Source organism: Penicillium bovifimosum (genome assembly GCF_028826915.1).
Source record: "Penicillium bovifimosum strain IBT 22155 chromosome Unknown utg000007l_segment0_segment0, whole genome shotgun sequence".
Taxonomy (NCBI): domain Eukaryota; kingdom Fungi; phylum Ascomycota; class Eurotiomycetes; order Eurotiales; family Aspergillaceae; genus Penicillium; species Penicillium bovifimosum.
The window spans coordinates 185,255-203,992 of NW_026622716.1; the positions used below are offsets into that span (position 1 = coordinate 185,255).

At 53.4% G+C, this 18,738-nt stretch overlaps 4 protein-coding genes across 4 annotated transcripts; 1 reads left to right on the forward strand and 3 right to left on the reverse strand.

Moving 5' to 3' along the window:
* Positions 1-528: 528 nt before the first annotated feature.
* N7515_009002 (hybrid PKS-NRPS biosynthetic cluster) lies at positions 529-12,447 on the reverse strand (the record flags this gene model as incomplete). The annotated part of the gene is made up of 1 exon (XM_056669746.1): positions 529-12,447. The coding sequence occupies one exon, from the start codon at positions 12,445-12,447 to the stop codon at positions 529-531; it is 11,919 nt and encodes a 3,972-aa protein (XP_056517545.1).
* A 420-nt stretch (positions 12,448-12,867) lies between these two features.
* Positions 12,868-14,550, forward strand: N7515_009003 (cytochrome P450; the record flags this gene model as incomplete). Its single annotated transcript, XM_056669747.1, has 3 exons — positions 12,868-13,488; positions 13,545-14,067; positions 14,132-14,550. The coding sequence occupies 3 exons, from the start codon at positions 12,868-12,870 to the stop codon at positions 14,548-14,550; spliced, it is 1,563 nt and encodes a 520-aa protein (XP_056517546.1).
* Positions 14,551-15,361: 811 nt separating this feature from the next.
* N7515_009004 (uncharacterized protein) lies at positions 15,362-17,050 on the reverse strand (the record flags this gene model as incomplete). Its single annotated transcript, XM_056669748.1, has 2 exons — positions 15,362-16,367; positions 16,437-17,050. 2 exons carry the CDS (start codon positions 17,048-17,050, stop codon positions 15,362-15,364), a joined length of 1,620 nt encoding a protein of 539 aa, XP_056517547.1.
* A 390-nt stretch (positions 17,051-17,440) lies between these two features.
* Positions 17,441-18,576, reverse strand: N7515_009005 (zinc-binding alcohol dehydrogenase family protein; the record flags this gene model as incomplete). The annotated part of the gene is made up of 2 exons (XM_056669749.1): positions 17,441-17,972; positions 18,044-18,576. 2 exons carry the CDS (start codon positions 18,574-18,576, stop codon positions 17,441-17,443), a joined length of 1,065 nt encoding a protein of 354 aa, XP_056517548.1.
* Positions 18,577-18,738: the final 162 nt, after the last annotated feature.

Sequence of the window (18,738 nt, forward strand, 5' to 3'; positions counted from 1 at the left end):
TGGAAGCTATCAGGAGCAAGTCCGATCACGTGGCTTGTCTTGGCAAGGAGCGATCCATGCAGCATGCTTCGACAGAGTCCAAACACTTTTCTTTCCTAAGCTTATGAAACATGATATTTTTGCCCCCAACGGCAGAAAAGGGCTCTGCGGCACTGCCACCGTACTCTTGAGTCAGCCTAAGGGTCCAATGGCACCAAGTATTTTGTGAAAGTAGTCACTCAGTAGTCAGTACATCTATTCCAAGAGAGATGTCCAGGTAGATCAGATCCGGTATTCATCTAATTGTATTCTGCTTACTGCGTATACATACAAGTGTTAATTCTACAGATGTAGGATTCAGGATATATCTTGTGTATTGGATGGATTAATCAACTGGGAGCCGTCAGGGGGCTAGAGAGGGTGTTTTGGCCAGTGCACGGAAGAGTGGTTCTTCCGTGCCGGTCACATGCCGTAGCCTTCATCTCAACAACAAGATGCAAATCAGACGAAACCCAAATCAATTGGCACAAAAGTACTCCGCACAGACCCTCAAAGCGATCCCGTCTCTCCCATATAAGGAAACCGAATCGTCTCCCCCTTCATCGTCATCGCCTCCAAGTATCCCGTGATCAGTGGATCGATACCAGCCTGCAATGCGCGTTCAATCCACTCAGCCATAGAAACCTCCTCAAACGGACACGCGAACAATGTCTCCATTCGGCCTCTGAAGTCCTTCATGGACACTTTGTGCCCGCTGGAGTGGTGCACGAATCGTGTAGTAGACTTGCTCGTCTTTGACTCAGCAGTAGACAGAGCGTCTGCCGCTATCGCCCCGGCGACCCTGTGTACGTCCTCGAAATCAAGATACCCTTCGAAGTTTTCGAAACGCGGAACACAGCGCGTGAGCTTGGAGTATTTCAGAAGAGCATTCAGAGCATCCTCGTTTGGCGCCTCGTCTCCAATGACCGCGCACGGACGATGGATCGTAACGGGGAGTCCAGGTTCGAGTACGGCGGCTGATTCAAGGAGCCGTTCACAGGCCCATTTGCTGGCGGTGAAGCCCTCGGAGCCATCCGGGTTGGGTAGGGAGGCTGAAAGCGAGACCGGAGGGAGACTGGTATTGCCAGAGAGCAAGGTGACACGGTTGGACGAGATGAAATGGATGGGGATTCTGCGTGAAAGAGCAAGGCCCGCCAAGAACCTCGTTGAGCCGAGGTTCGCAGTGCGTAGGGAAGTGTAGTTGTTCAGGCAGTGCCCCGTGCTCCCGGCATGGATGATGACGTCTATGGGGGATTGAAGGTCCGCCATCTCTGTCTGCGACAACCCCAGATTGGGCGTGAGGAGGCTGCCGGCGTAGATGACGATCTTGTCGGACGACGGGAGGAGGGACGCATCCTCCGCGGGGACAGCGACGCAGTGCACTCGTTCAACGCGCAGATTGTGGAGGAGGGACTGCAGAATTATTTTGCCGAGGAAAGTAGTGGAACCGGTAAGCAAGATCTCCTGACGGTCATGGAATTTTGCTTGACGTGTCGAGTATTGGCTTTGAGCTGCGGAGATGAGGCATTGGGTCTGTGAGGTCTCGGAATCCCAGTCAATTACTGATGTGTGGGACACCTGAAGCTCTTCCTTACGGCGACTGATTCGCCTCGCCATTTGAAGGAGAGTCGGAAACTGGTACAGTTCCGCGATGGGGATTGAAACCCCAATCGACTGCTTGATAGCACCCTGGAGTCGGACCAGCAGCATGGATGTTCCTCCTCGCATGAAGAAATCTGAATCGGCATCTAGTCGTGACGGGCCACCGGAGACCGGAAGGACTTTCTCCCACAGCAGGCGTAGCTCGCCCTCTGCGAGGCTGAGATGCCTTGCATTACCAAGGCCGGTACCCGCCGCGCTTTCAGCGGGGTGGGTTGGCAGGGGCAGTGCCATGACGGCCTTCCTGTCAACCTTCCCATTAGCGTTGGTAGGCAGGCGGTCCAGGGCAATGACCACGGACGGAAGCATGTACGGTGGCAGTGGAAGATCTCTGGCGAGCTGCTGAAGTCTGGAGACGTCAACGGGGGCCCGAAGAGGGACGACATGAGCCACGAGGAGTGGCGAACCGGAGCCGGAGCCAGGACGAACGGTGACTACAGCTTCGGACACCAGATCATGTCCAGTGGCGAGAATGCTGTTGGCAATTCCATCGAGCTCAATCCGCACACCATTCAATTTGACCTGATTATCGCCGTCCATGCGGCCCATGAAAACCAAAGTGCCATCCTCGAGAAGTCGCCCCATATCTCCTGTTCTGTACATTTTCGTCCAACCACAGGCAATATCCTTTGGGCTAGCAAAGGGGTCCTGAATGAACTTCGCGTCAGTCTGTTCGAGAGATTTCAAATAGCCTAGTGAAACACCAGCACCTCCGATACAGATCTCGCCGGCGATACCAATAGGCTCCGGAGATCCAGAAGCGTCCATGATGTAGACCGAGTAGTTGGGCAAGGGCTTTCCCACCGGGGATCCATCAGTAGTACTCTGGTCTTCCAATTGGAGAGGGATGTCTTGGAATGTTGCAGCAGCGGTGATTTCCGTTGGACCATAGCAGTTGGTCAGCTGCAAATCAGGATGATCCAGCTGGCAAAACTGCTGAATCAACTGCCGCGACACGACTTCGCCGCCCATGCAGGCATGTCTCCATGCGTAGGGTTTCTGGAGTTGCTCAAGTCCGAAGCGCATCAGCAAGGAGTATTCCGAGGGCGTGGCAATCGTCAGCGTCACTCGTTCCTTTGCAATAAGTCTGGACAGTGCAACGGGGTCTCCCCGCGCTTCCTTCGGTGCGATGACCAAGGTTCCACCGTTGGCCAAAGCGCAGAAAGTCTGCACAACGGACATGTCGAATCCCAACGAGCTCTGTTGTAAAACAACCTCCCTGCCGAGAGCCAGTCTGTCAGTCTTCGCAGCCAGATGATTCACAAAGTTTTGTTGGGTAAGCAGAATGCCTTTCGGATCCCCGGTACTGCCGCTGGTGTGGAACAGGAAAGACGCCAGATTTGATGGAGGCGCAACTGCCGGTACTTGCGCTGAAACCGTTCCCCTTATATCGTCGACATCGGCCAGTTTGGCAAACTTTCCAAGTTCCAGAGCAACGTCACGGGTTGCAGCGTGGTAAAAGACCAACGAGGCTTTGCAGCCATCGACAATGGTATTCAATCGAGCCAGCGGCAGTCGCGTGTCGAGGGGTGTATATATACATCCAACGCGCAGCGAGGCCAGCATACAAGCAATGGCGTCGATGGACGGATGAAGGAGAACACCGACTCTATCTCCAGCGGCAACATCTTGGCTGATTAGCGTCCCGGCAAGTTGCTCAACCCTTCTGGCCAGCTGCGAGTAGCTCATGTCTGAATTCCCGTCCTTGATGGCAGCTTCCTCCGGGTACGACTTCTGGATCGCGTCGAAACGTTCCCATAGGGTGTTCAGCCAAGAATAATCAACCCTGGGGCCTTTTGCGACGGCAAGACTTTCCCCGCGTGACGATTCCAACGTGACTGGTAGCTGATTGACAGGAAGTGAAGGATTGTCGGACGCAGCGCGAAGGACGTCCACGTACATCTGTAGCAAGAGCTCTGTAGACTGCTCCGTGTACAGTTCTTTTTGGCTAGTCAGTTCCATCAAGCAAGCCCCCGTCGCAGACTCTGTGATCCCAAAACTGAGGTCGTACGGGTTCTTTGCGTCGTCGGCAGACGACATCTCCATTTTGCCGTCTCCAAGTGGAACCTGGAGCATTGCGCCCATGCGATAATTGACAGCGACTTGGAACAAGGGGCTGTATTCTGCATGTCGCACGACATGCAGATCCTCGAGAATGAGATCGAACGGCGTATCTGAGTTGGAAAGGGCTTCAAGAATTGTGCGTCTGGTTGAGGAAACCAGATCTTGGAATGTGCTGTGCTTCTTCGTATTAAAGCGGACCGGAAGAAGATTTAGAAAGAATCCCACAGTTCCCGAATGAGCTTCATTATTTCGGTTCGCATCTACGACTCCAATGCAAAGATCCTCTATCTTCAACAAGCGGCAAAGGATGCTTTGGATCACGGCTAGATGGAAGTGGAAGGAAGTGACGCGCAAAGACTGGCTGACTTGCCGGATGTGCGACACCAGCCCCCGATCAATTTCGGCGCTGACGACATGGCTGTCATATGTGGTGAGCGGCTTGCGAGAATCCGTCCGAGCCATTGGTAACAGTGGCATGACAGAGAGTGGAGGCGAGTGCTGCTTGCGCCAGTAATCGAGTTGTCTGGTGAAGTCTCCTCGCTGAGCGGACCGAAATTGCTTGTCCGACCACTCGATATATTCCGTCTCAATCGGAGGGAGCGATCTAAGGCGATATGCGAGGTCCAGGTCTCGCAAGAAAATGTGCCAGCTCACCCCGTCCATGACGATATGATGGTACCCGAAGATAATGATATGCTGTTCGGGCGACAAAGAAACGACAGTGACCGCGAAGGTTTCCGCCTTCTCGAGATCCCAAGCTCGACGACGCAAACGCTCGTATTCCTCTATGACGGTATGCTCGTTTCCAGAAAGAACAGTTTTGATAGAACTGCAAGGCGGCGACAGGACTCCTTGCATCAGTGTTTCGTTGTCCGAGTCCATGAAAAAGCACATTTGCAGAGACTGATGATGGCGAATGGTTGTGTGCAGTGCATTGACGATTCGTGAAACTGGAAGCTTCCCTGTAACATTGTAACGAACGGTGACATTGTACGTCGTTGGATCATGGAGATACTGCGTCAAGAACCACAGTCTTGACTGGGCAAAGGAGGCACGTTCAGCGCGAATTATGGCTCGCTCAAGTGCACAATCGGGAGGTCCTGCGTCACCATCCAATGGCGCTGGGGTACTCTGTTTGACGCCAGGAGTAGTAGCTTGGAGACTTGGACTGGCGTGACTGCTCGACGACGAGAAATTTCCTCGCAAATCATCGCCTTGGTTACTCGTTTTGGAGCCCCCATTGGCACTCCCGACTTTGCCAAGGGCATCACCGGGTCCTTGAGGCTCTGTATTGGGCTTTTCCATCGCGTTGAATGGTACTGCCTCTTTCTTCTCAAGCTGTAAAGCCAGAAATTGCGAAACTGCATCCTCACAGATCTGAGCCGTGGTATCGCCGGACAACACCTTGAGGACTGGAACGTCAATGCCAACCTCCTTGATGAACCAGCGTCGAATCTCAATGGCCAGCAAAGAGTCGCACCCCAAGTCAATCAGGGGAATATTCAGGTTAACACTGTTGGCAGGGAGCTGCATCATCGATTTGAGTTTCCTCGCAAATGCCTCTTGGACAATAGGGGTGACTGTGTCCGCAGAAACCGCCGACCCCAACAGTTGTTTCACGTCTGCTGTAGCTTCCGATGCCGTGACCGCCGGCGTTTCGTCCTGCAATGGCCGGGAAACATAATGCGAGAACTTTGGATTGTGCTCCCATGCGGGCCGTTTAGTCGCGTTGGGCGAATCAACGAAAGGTTCTAGCCCCAAAATAATCTCGTGCTGACGCGTGCTGTGAGACGGACTGGCTAGAATGGTTTCCGCCATCGCATGGTGCATGTCCGATTCTGACAATGGCAGGAAAAACAGCCTACGGAGTCGTTCCTCCATTGCTTGACCCCTGCGAGCAACATACCCTACATCGGTGACCAGACCAATGTGCAAGACGGACGCTGCAAGACCCTTCTTACGACGGTTGGCGGCAAGACCGGAGAGAAACATGTTTGCAGCGTGGTAGTTGGATTGGCCAGCATTTCCAATGATGCTCGCCAGGGAAGAAAATAGGACAAAAAAGTCGAGAGAGTCATCCTGGAAGATTTCATCTAGTATCCTGGACCCGTCAACCTTGGGCGTGAGAGTATCGTTGAGGGAGTCAATGTCCATCTCGGAGAAGAGTCCATCCCGGAGGACCATGCAGGCATTGAAAACACCAGCAATGCGCGGCATTGACTCTCTGATCTCTTCAACAAGCCGACAAACAGCGTCTCGGTCGGTGATGTCGTTCCGGAAGACTCGGATATCGGCAGCACCCTGGCGCATGTCTTGTAACAATTCCCCGTCGACGTTTGGATTCCGGCTCGTCAAAGCAATATTGCGGGCGCCATTGTCAATCATCCAGCGACACAGTGAAAGGCCAAGGTCGCCTGTCATGCCAGCAAGGAGGTAAGTGGCACTTGGCGAAAAAAGCTCGCTGGTGCTAAGTGGCTGAAGTGTCAGTTCCACAGATTCGACACCTGTCCAATCGACCATCGACGGTTTGGAGAGCGTGGCCAGCGGAAGGTCTCTGATTTGGATGCTCGGTCTGTTATATGAGGAGCACACACGTGTGAGAGCGGCAGAATATGCGGGACCCAGAAGGCTGGCGTCGAGCTGATGGAGCGTCGTGTTGAATATCTTGCAGTGTGTCGGGAGACAGGATATGAGATTTTTGGGTACTTCACCAGTACAGTCGATAAGGGCGTCCAAGCTCTCTGGTAGGTGAGGCTGAATAGCGCGGCGCGAGGCCCTGGGGTGGAAGTAGATCCAATCACTGAAGCAGCTGGCCTTGTCGGTAGCGACGAATGAGAATTGGCGTCCCGTTGACAGCAGTGCTTGAGCAAAGTCGTGGCTAGGTTGGTAAACAAGTGTTTCATTCGAGGCCGGAAGGCGGCTGCAGATGTTTCTCGCCAGGAGATGGCGGGCTGTCGCTTCAAGCACCGCGGCATCACAAGGTTGACCCTGCTCTAATGTCAAGACCATGTCGTTGGGGACGTCGACAAAGTTCGCGTTCGAGGTGGAAAGTGCCAGGGCCGGCCGTTCACTCTCCCTCGAAACACCACTGCACAAGTAGTATGGAGGGCCCCCAGAGACTGCGAGAGGGAGAGAAAAATGGACTCGGAGCCGATCATGGCCACGCTGGACGGGGCTATCTACCATGGACGGTCCCCGCACTAGGCGCAGTGAACCCGCAGAGTCTTCCAAAGTCACGCACGTGGTCTCGATATTGACTGCCTTGGTAATGACTCGTTGACTCGCATTGTACGTCTGGTTCATTGGCGCTATGGGAAGAACCCGAGGAATAAGGCGCCGCCCGTCTTGGACTCGAATTTCCGGCTCCACTGCGCACAGCATGTTCTCAGTCGCGCACAGTGATCTAATTACTAGCTGCAGTAACATCTGCGAGAGCTGTTGTGCACATGCGGGAGCATTATCAATAGCATCGACTTCGACGAATAGGAGGTTCAAACCAGGGACCTCTGTTCTCAATGCTCGCCCGATACCGACTGTCATGTTAACATGGGCGTTCTCGCCATTGGCGTTGTTAATGGCCCAGACAACATTCCTTGTCCCGCTCAAAACCCTTTGCAGAGCTAGCAGCGTCTCGCCAGTCATGGCAGTGGAGAATAAAGGTTGATCCAACTCTTCGAGGCAAATGACATTTTCGAATTGAGCCAGCCGATCCAGCTGCTCGGTTTGGATACTATGCCAAACCTGTACACGACTCGTCCAGGAGGCGAGGTAGTGACGGATTTCCTGAACTATCTCCACCTTCGGATTGGTTCGGCCTCCGATGATTAGAACATCCCCTGTTGGGGCAAAGCTCGTGGACAATGCTGGATACCTGAGCATTTGCGTCTTCTTATCCATGGCCTGGCTCACCATGAGTGAGAAGGAGTGCTTGTCTTCATCCAACATGTCCGGCCTCAAACAGTCCAAGCCAGAGAAGCCAGTATCGAGAAGTAGCTGGTTCCATTGCTCAACCGATATGGCGGGGGACAGGACACGTCCGTCATCTACGCCGTACCACCAGCCTGGAAGGCCACCCATGATGAACTGCGTCCGCAAGACATGTGAGCCAGTAATCTCCATCAGAACAAGATACCCGCCGGGTTTGAGAAGATCCCGAACATGATTCATGGTCTCCTCCAGCTTGCGCGTGGCATGGAGGATATTCGCGGCGACGATGACGTCGTAGCTGCGCTCGTCGAAGCCCTGAGCGCCAACCTCCTTTTCCACATCCAAGACCCTGAACTGTATTTTTCGCCGTGCGTCCTCGAACTTTTCAGCCGCGGCTTTGAAGAAGGCAGGGGAAATATCTGTGTATGTGTAAGATCCATAGCGGCTGCCAATTCGGTCAAGGATACTCCGGGTCGTTCCACCAGTGCCGGCGCCAATTTCCAGGATGTTTGCGTGAGGATACTTGAACGTGATCTGCTCCAGAGCGTCCGAGACCGCGCTATTGATGACTGAAAAGCCATATCCTTCCATGTAAAAGCGGTTGAGCATGTCGTCCTGGACCATGACTTCCAGCAGCTGTGTGTCACCACGCACAACGGAGGTCAGATTCTCTCCAACCGCGTGGATGAGTCGCATATCCACACGAGACGCATAAGGCTCGCTTACTGCAAGGATGGTATTCCAATCATCCTTGAGCCATGCTGACTTCGCAATGGGATGTTGTCCGCTGCGCACGGAGGCGACCTGGAAATCGACGGCGTCAAACATCCGCTGGTGGTACCACTGGAACTGGGCGATCTCCGCGCCGACCTCTTCAAGAAGCTTCTGCCAGTAGAACAGGGACACTCGGTCCAAAGCCTCTACCAGGTGAATGTCATCCTTGGCTGCATGGCTAGCCACTTCAGTGACGCCCAATGAGACATCAGGGCCCCAGACAGTCTCCGAGAATAAGCATCTATCGTTCTCCGGCTGAGGTTCGGACATGGATTTCATCGAGATCCCTTCGACCTGGAGGGTAGCATACTGAGATTCACATTGGTAAAGCTGGATATCTCCTTTAAGGAGTGTAGAGTTCGCTGCAGTAACGAACGCGTCCGCCTCCATTTGAGTCTCGACTTTCCCCATTCGGTAAGACACATTGGGGTTCACGGCGAGTCTCTCAATGTGAATCGGCAGATAAGGGGCCCAGATCTCTCCACTGGCGGGAGACGAAAAGGCCGTATAGAGTGACTGGAATGCAACATCCAAGAAGCCAGGGTTGACAACATAGGCGTCAATTTGCATATCTGGCCCCCAAGCAGCCTTGACTGATGAACAGCCCAGAGATCGCTTGCCAGAAACTAGACCGCGGAAAATTCCCTGATAATCCAGACCAACGTTATTCATGGAATCGTAGAACCTCACCATGTCTACTGGCACATTGTTTGCTGGTAACCGGGTTCTTTGTGGCAGGGCATCTAGTACCGGATCGCCATAGTTGATGATGAGACGGCCTGTGCATGCTTTAACCAACGGCTCGGTGCCCTCGGCGGAGCAAAAATAACACGCAAACTCTGCTTCCAGTCGGTCGGTGGACTTTTTCCCATCTTTCGCGTCGATGACCCGGGCAGTGAAGACGGTTTCGACACCTCCTTGCTCTGGAATAACCAATGCGCGGCGCAGAGAAACATCCTCGAGCTCCAACAAAGTGACCGGTCGGCCACCCGTTAACGCCCGTGCCGCCTCCAGAACCATAGCCACATAGCCAGCTCCGGGAAACAGAACCTGTCCTTGAAAGACGTGGCCCTTGATCCAAGGCAATTCGCTGAGTCGCAGTACGTTTCGCCATCTCCGGCTGTCATCAGTGTCATCGGGAACTCGACGGCCTAGTAATTCGTGCGGAGTATCCTGCCGCAGCCGATATTGGCGGGAGATACGAGATTCCTTCCAGTACTGCTTGCCGTGGTCCCAAGAGTAGGGTGGCAGGTCTTTCAGCACCTGTGGCCGTAGACGCTCGGCTCCCTTGAAACTCTTGCGGTATCCACTCATGTCGACGGCGTTCGGTCCAAGTCGCGACCAAACGAAACCGACGCCGCCAGAGAACGCCTCGATCTCATTGTCACCGCGGCGCATGAGTCCGGCGTAGGCCGGGGTAGGCCCATAGACTGCCTTGATTGTTTGCTCCACGGGGCCTTTGAGCGCTGGATGTGGGCCCAGTTCGACGGCCACATCAAAGGGGCCCCCGTTCCAGATCGCAGTCTCAATTGCTTGCGAGAACAAAACCGGGTTGCACATGTTGTCCACCCAGTACTGGTCTACCAGCGTTGACAGGCCCCCCTCTAGTAATTGGGCATCGCCACGGACGCTGGATATCCACACACAGTCCTTGCAGGGCGGATTCACCTTGATCTGGCAGGCTCGCAATGCTTTCAGGTATAGCTCAGCACATGGCTCCAAATGATGCGAATGGTAAGCAGTATCGGCTCGCAAGATCCGCGCGAATCTCTTTTCGGACTCGAAAATCTGCATTGCTTCCTCGATGGCATCGATGTCGCCGGAAAGTGTGACACTCTTTGGGGAGTTGCTTGCAGCAGCCACAAGACGACAATGCCATTGAGGTCGGGCACAGAATTCCTCCGCTTCGTCAAAGGACATGGCAGTGGCAATCATGCGCCCGGCTTGACCTCGTGCCCCGGTAGCGAATTTGGCGTAGTAGCCACGGTAGTATGCAATCTTGATGGCGTCCTCTGCATCGATAATCCCAGCGGCGTATACGGCGGCAATCTCGCCGGAGGAATGGCCCACTACCGCATCAAGTGTGATGCCCGCGGACCTCAGCATGTCCACTAGCCCTATCTGTAGAGCGGTACAGAGCGGCTGTGATAAGGCTGCTTCCCCGATGCGAGACTCGGTCGCTCCTCTCATGAGCTCGTCTACCAAAGACCATTGAGGGCCGTCGTGCAGTGCGGCCAAAGCAGCCTGGCACTGCTCAATAGCTGCTCGAAAGACAAGGTTCTGCTGGAGAAGGGTAGAACCCATGGAAGCCCATTGCGCACCTTGGCCAGTGAAGATACCAAGGACTCCGGGGGCTTCGGCCGGATTCAGCGGCTGATATCTGATTCCGGCTGTCGAGCTCATGGCCACCTCGGAGTCTGCCATGAACCGATCCATGAAGTTGAGCAATTGCTGCACGGTACCACCTGTGAAGAAGGCTTTGATGGGCAAGACGCTCCGTCGAGCATGTAATGTCCACACCAGCCTTTCGAGATCAATTGAAGCGTCGGACCTGATCCGCTCCGCAATGTTTTTGACATTGGCAATAAGGGACGTGCTGGAGTTAGCGGAGAACAACAGAGGTCCAATGAAGAGACCATCAGGTGTTATCGTCGTCTCCCGTACTGGATTGCTCAGCGCGTCGTATCCTTCGATGATAGCATGAGCGTTCGTCCCGCCGAATCCAAAGCTGTTGATACTGGCACGCATGGGAGATCTGCCAGTATCCGGCCATGGTATCGGGGCTGTAGGGATTTCAAGACGGGTGCAAAAGGGGATAACTTCAGGATTCGGCTCGTGGAAGTGCATGTTTGGAGGGATGGTGCGGTTCTTGATGGCGAGAACAGCCTTGAGGACTCCAGCAATGCCCGCACAACCTTCTAGATGACCAATGATCGTCTTCACGGATCCGACGTACAGCTTGCCGTTGGGTATCAGCGGGTTCGAGGATGTGCCTGTTTCAGCCGGGAAGAATGCATCGTGCACAGCGCGCGCTTCTATGGGGTCTCCAGCAGCAGTGCCTGTTCCATGGCATTCAAAATACTGGCATCGATCCAGGATAGGGTCAAGGCCTGCATCCCGGTATGTCTGCCGAATAAGCTCCGTTTGAGACGCTGCGTTGGGCATAGTGATGCCCCTGGTACGGCCATCGGAGTTGACACCCGTGCTGCGGATGACTGCCTCGATGTGGTCGCCATCCATAATGGCTCGACTCAGCGGCTTGAGGAGCAATACACCGAACCCTTCTCCTCGAGCATATCCATTGGCATCCTTATCCCACATCCTCGAGCATGAGTCAGGGGACAGCATATGTAGGCTCGACTCAGCGATGTGCATAGCTGGATCGAAAATCAAATTTGCGCCGGCAACAATGGCGGAGGTTGCATCACCGGCGCGAAGGCCCTGGACGGCCTGATGCAAGGCTACCAGTGAGCTGGAGCAGGCCGTGTCGACAGTCACTGACGGGCCCTTTAGATTGAAAAAGTATGACAGTCTATTTGAAAGAATGCTTATGGAGGTGCCAGTGGCATTGTATGTAGGTAGCACTTCCGAATCTCGTAGCTGAATGTTGCTGAAATCTGCGTTCATTACGCCGACGTGAACAGATGTTTTTGTGCCGTTCATGGCCTCCAGTGAGTAGCCGGCCGCCTCAAGGGCCTCATAGGTAGTCTCCAGCAGCAGCCTCTGTTGAGGATCCATCCCTTCCGCCTCGAGAGGGTTGATATTAAAGAAAGAGGCATCAAACTGGCGAGGGTCCTCTGACAGCAAGTATGCCATCCCACGTACATCTGTGCTGCCATGATGCTCTCCATCTGGATGATAGAACCGAGCGAGGTTGAGTCTCTCAGGAGGGAAGGTCTTGCGAAGGTCGACGGGCTCTTTTAACCGAGTCCATAGCTTTGAAGGGCTATCTGATTGCCCAGGGAATCGACAAGCAGAGCCAACAATGGCTATCAAGTCCTGCATGTTGGGAGAGTAGTGTGCGATTTTGAAGAGTAACAAAGAAGGTGGACAAGTATTAAGTCTGCCTCGTAGTCCCTTGGTGTATGTTGATTGAGAGGTTATACATAGCGCTGGTATGTATCTATCTAAATCGCCAAGGTATACATACCTATTGCAAAGGAATATAGTGGGTCCTCGTATGAAGCCCTAATTGCTGCGATGGATGTCGCGAGATCGCGGCACCGCGGGATATTCAGCGGGATTACGGGAAGATTACGGGAAATCCACGGGGTTTCCACAACGATACTCCGAGATGCCCAGACAGCCATCAAGTGATTTTGAAATGGAAAAGAACCGGGCTGCCCTTGGGTGCAGAGAGATGAGCAGCTTGCTTGGTAGTAGCTTCCCGTATTCCCTTGCCTGTCACTATCATCTTCCACAAGAATGAGTCTGGCCACCACGATTCCGAAGGGGAGTTTGCAAACTCTCCTCCAGCACGCCACCTTTCTGGATGGAATAAAGCTCGCACTCTCTGCATTTGTGATCTATTTCTGCTGCATGATTGCAGTAGACTGGGTCGTCTATGAATGGAAACGCAAGGCACATGGGTGTGGCAGGATCCCTCGGTACCCTCATCGCGACCCGTTCTTCGGCTTCGATATCGTTCTTGGTATGGCCAAGGCACTGCGCAATGACTACTTCCTTGTCTGGCTCAACAAAATTCATGCGAACTTGCCAAAGACCTTTTTGGTGAACTTCGTTGGAACCCGGTTCATCTACACTATCGAGCCTGAGAATATGAAGAGTGTGTCCGCCATCAACTGGCAGGACTTTGCTGTTGGTCCAATGCGGCGAAATAACAAGGCGACTGCTCCGTTCGCGGACAAAGGCGTCAACACTGTTGACGGACATGAGTGGGAATTCAACCGGTTTCTGATTAAGCCATTCTTCAAGCCCGAAACCTTCAGAGATACCACTCGTCTGGCCATCCATGTTGACCGAGTTTTGGAACTGTTGCCAGCGGACGGTGAAGCAGTCAATATCCAGCCACTCATTCAACGTTGGGTAAGCCCCTCCTCTCTGCTGCCGCGAGGACATATGTCTAACCCCGTGATCTAAAGTTCCTTGACGTGACCACCGAGTCTCTATTTGGGGAGTCAATCGAGTCTCTGGTGTATCCGGAGAGAGCCCCCATATGCTGGGCCATGGTGGACGTTCTCCGAGGTCTCCGACTACGGCTTCAATGGTACAAGTACATCTGGCTCTTCCGCCACCAGGCATGGCTCGATGCCGTAGATGTGGTCCACAAATACCTGAATGCGCATGTTGACCGAACATACAAAGAGCTCGACGACTATAAGCGCCAAGGAAAAGACCCAGAGACGGCTGATCGCAAAGACCTGCTATGGTATATGGCGAGCAATTATCTGCAAGACAAGGAAGCCCTCCGATCCCAAATCTGCTTGATCTTTGTGCCAAATAACGATACGACCTCCATCTTCATTAGCCATGTCTTATGGAACCTTGCTCGTCATCCAGAGATATATGAGAAATGTTGCCAGGAGGTACTCGCGGTTGGCGACGCGGAGTTGACATTCTCGGTACTGCGAAATATGAAATATCTCATCGCCATCCTCAATGAGAGTGCGTATCTTGTTTCTCTTTCCTTTCCTATTATTCGTGATCTGGGGGCTGACACAAAGGAAAGCGCACCGCCTCTTTCCCAACGGCGTGACCCAGGTGCGGAAATGCATCCGAGATACGACGTTGCCCGTGGGCGGAGGTCCTGATGGCAAGCAACCGATTTTTGTCCGTAAGGGAGATGTCCTCCAGGTCAACAAGAATGTCATCCATCGAGACCGCGATATCTGGGGCCCCGATGCAGAGGAATTCCGGCCCGAACGATGGGAGAATTTGCGGCCCTACTGGAACTTTGTTCCCTTTGGTGGAGGGCCGCGTCGTTGTCCGGCTCAGATGCTGGTGACAGCAGAAGCCAGTTACTTCCTAGCCCGACTGATGCGCGTGTATAAACGGATTGAAGCCCGAGATCCAAATCCCTATGTCGGAGTGATGCGTGTGGGACCTTCAAATAAAACCGGCGTGCAAATCGCGCTGTTCAAGGAGTGAGAGAGGAGACCCCTGGATACTCGCGTTCTAGATAGGTTTTCCGAAATCAGGATCTTGCAGCAACACGATGCCTTTGACGAGTTGGTGTTCATGAAAACATATGAAGAGCAGAAGTACCTACATTAACTAGGTCACCAGTGATGGCCTGGCCTGGCTGGATGGACCTTGACTAAGCAATAAGTAACTAAGTTAACGAATCCACAGAATTATATATGAGTACATACATTTAGTCAACTTTGACGATTGTTAACAAGTCGAGACTCGCCTACGTGGCAATGCAAGCCATGTCCGCCATGCTGGGGACAATATGCCTGACAAGTCTATGCATCTCAACACCCCACAGGCCATCTGTTAAATCCTGCCCAAAAGGACTTGCCCCTTGTGGTGGTCGCGATGATCCTCAAGAGCGCCCTTACTGGGCGTGCTGTGTTGTATAATCACGGCATCTTTCACACAAGTATTTGCCCTGCCATTTACTTGTAGTACGCAAGGGACGACAACTTACTCTGAGTGTGGAACAGTATGTTGTGCGTTCATCGGCGCTGCAAATAGATCTTGAACCTCTCGGTGGGGTCTCAAGCTTGGTTCCTGGCAAGAAATGCAAATGCCCTTTCATATATGGATATAATTGACTACTAAGAGAACTAGTCACTATAAACAAGCTATAAGGCGCTTCTCCCTAGCACCTGGTCATGACCATCCAAGGAATCAGGACCAAAACCGCTGGCCTGGGCCATAATCCGATCAGCTTCTTCTCGACTGCGAACGTTGTTACCGTGCCACGAAACGAATCCGTCTGGTCGCACTAGAACTAGGGAAGCCCCCAAACCTCATGAGCATGCACTTCCCCTGGTAACTCAACAGTGTCAAGGGGCAGGGCTCTCTTTAGAGCCGACTCTGTCAGCTGCCCAATCGACGTGGCCAATTCTTCACTCTCTGGAAACGCAACAAGCGTGAAGCCGTAACCGAAAAGATGGGAAACAGGAGTCCCGGTCGTCAAATACACATGAGGAGCTCGGTAACCCGGCATGGTGCTTGGTGTATACTTTCTGGGCTGGAACTCTGGCGGGGAAAGCTCGGCTTCAAGAGGACTAGAAACACAAAGACCAGAAGCATAGCGGTATCCCATCTCCACCCCGATACTCTGGTTATGGCCGTCGTATGTTTCGAGATATGAATGCATGGCTGCTCGCATTTGAGCGCCGGCCTCACTGTTTGATTCGATCACGTGGGAGTCGAGACCTAGTTCGGCAGACATCTTCATCAAGTTGCCCATGTGTACTTTCGACCACTGCAGTGCTAGTTCTCCCACAGGCCGGCGCTCTTGCTCATAGGAGAGAAGCGTTGCAGGTCCAGCCCACCCTTGGATCACGGCCGCCAGCTTCCAGCCGATGTCGTAACCATCTGCAACACCAGTATTCATTCCGTAGCCGCCAGTTGGCACAGTCTGGTGACATGCGTCTCCAGCGATGAATATATGGTGCCTAGGCCCTGCGTAAGAACGCGCAAGTGCGACGCTTGGCGTCCATGTCGAGCGAACAAGGATCTCGTCAATCTTGATCGGGAAAGGTTGGCCACTCATCCCACCCAGAAGGTCATAGACGATCTCCTCCGACGAGAGCTGTGTATGATCCACGTCGGGCCGCATGAAACGATGAACGGTCCAGGTGTCGACTTCGTCCTGTGCGATGATGGCTCCCTTGATAGACCCGCCATCACTCGCAGGATTGGGGAAGAACAAGTGCCAAAATTGGCCTTGCTTTTGGATACGTGAGAGATCTCTTGATTTGAAGTGCACGAGGACCGCGTACCCATGGCTAACATTTCGTCAATGAATGGTTCTTCTTGAACTTGCGTATCAAATCGGTAGGCAGGTCAGCACTTACATCGGGCCCCCTTCCAAGGGAATATCCAGACTCTCGCGTATAGCGCTGTGGGCGCCATCGCATCCGATTACGAAGTCCGCACTGACCCTCCACTCTTCGCCTGTCTCCGGATGGATGGCATCAACTTGCGCTCCAAGGTCAAGTTCTCGCGCCCCGGTAACCTTCCACCCAGCACGGAAATCAATAAGCGGATTCTCCATCCCAAGCCCCTTGAGCCACGCCTCGAAGATCTCCTGGGAAACACGCAACCACGGTTCTGACGGCATACTCCCATCATTATGCTCCCTACTCCTTCTCTGGTACTCATCCGGACTCGGCAGATACCATGCGGTGATTGCTTTCTCGGCATGTAGCCCGCTCGAAAAGAGACATGTGAAGGGGTAGTGCGAGGGCACAGCGACCTTTCGCAGTGCCTCTGCAATACCTAGTCTCTGATATATCTCCATCGAGCGAGCATTTGTGAGGTCCATCTTCGGCCACATGGTTGTCGTCAGGTTGCGCTCGAGAATCATACTGCGCACGCCGTACTTGGCTAGTGTCGTGGCCGTGATGAGGCCGACGGGGCCGCCGCCCACCATGAGGACGGTCCCTGAGTCGAGGGTTTCGGTAGGCATGTTTCTTTCTGGTGAATGAAGTGGGTATTTAGAGAATGATCTATCAGAGATCCCACCCTCCCATGACTGGCTTAAATGGTTCTGTGCATTTTACTTGTCAAATGAGTTCTTAGAAGATGGCTGTTGTCTGTCTGCTATTCTCCGCCCGGAATATTCAAGCGCAGTACCCCGTTTGCCCTCGGGTTTTGATATTGATCCACTGTGCTCGGAAAATACGTTTATTGGACTTCAGTTACATTTATGGCTGATCCTAGATGTAGTTCTTTCTCGTAGATACTAGTATCCTGTGTACGGGGACGTACGCGAGGGAATACCTCCGCTCGCAACGCTGGTCTCGTAGAATATCCACCTAAACATTCACACCATGAGGAGCATAAATAATAAAATGACCTAATTTCTCGCCACCTCATACACAAGCTTCCTTCCCGAAACCTCTCCCCTTTGTAGCAGAGCCAAGCCCTCCGGTATACCATTCCATCTGCCAACCCTCACCTCCGACTTGAGCGGCCTAATCTCGCCCGCATCGATGATTTTCTGAGCGATCTGGAACCACCTCTTCGCAAACTCTCGGTCCTGCGGACGCGCATCCCTTTTAAACGGCCTCTTCCACGGAATCGGCTGATTGTACATCGTCAGGCTAAGCACCCAGTTCGGCTTGACACTTCGCCGCGTATGTCCCCGGATGGGGAACGGGTCGAGACTGAGGTAGTGACCGCCGGCTGACCCGATAGCCTCGTAGCAGACGGCCATCGACCGTGTGTCTGTGATGCAGTCGAGGGCGTAGCAGAGAGTGCCGGAAGAGTAATCACGGATTTGACGCCCGCATGTTGGGGAGTGGTAGTCGAAGGCTGCGATGGCGCCGAGGGATTGAACCAAATTGAAATTATGGGGCGAACAGGTCGTTATCGGTGTGTAGCCAGAGCTGCAGGGGATACGGATCAGTAACGTTGGAATTGCGTGCCGATATCACTGTTATCATATAGGGTTGCCTACCGCGTAAGGATTTGGATCGCAAGCGTCCCGGTCGCCGTTGAGCCGCCGTAAACCAGAACATATGGCGACTTGCCAGCCGGCTCAGGCTCCATAGGCAATTGTAAACAGTGATATAGCGACATCCCTACAGTGGCCAGCCCTACACCCAACTTCGCAGCCTCATTGTAGTCCATATTCTCCGGAATTCTAAACACTAAGTCCGCCGGGACAGCAACGTACTCTGCGAATGCACCATTATCCAACCTATTTGGATTATTGCCGAAGACACAACCGCAGACTTGGTCGCCCATGCTGAAGTTGAGCTTGTTGGTGTCGGAGCCTGTTGCGACGACATCCCCTGCGAAATCGCACCCCAGAGTTGCGCCGGCGGTAGGTGACATTTCGGCTGATTTTGCGTCGAAGGGGTTCAACGCGATGCTTCTGACGCGGACGAGCAGTTCGTCATTCTGGAGGGATGGGAGAGAGCATCGGACTGCGGCGATGCGTCCTTCTGGGGTGATTTTCAGAGCGGTTTGCTGCTTTGGAGGGATCATTATGGCCCAAATCTGGAGTAAAGATAACCAAGGTTTACAAGTATAGAGGAGCCCCCTAACTGAAGCTGGACGTTGATAAAGCTGCCTCAGGCTTGCCTTAGTATACCCCACCCTAGTCGGTCTCCGTGCCTCGCGTGACGGGAATCTCGGAGAATTGTCCAT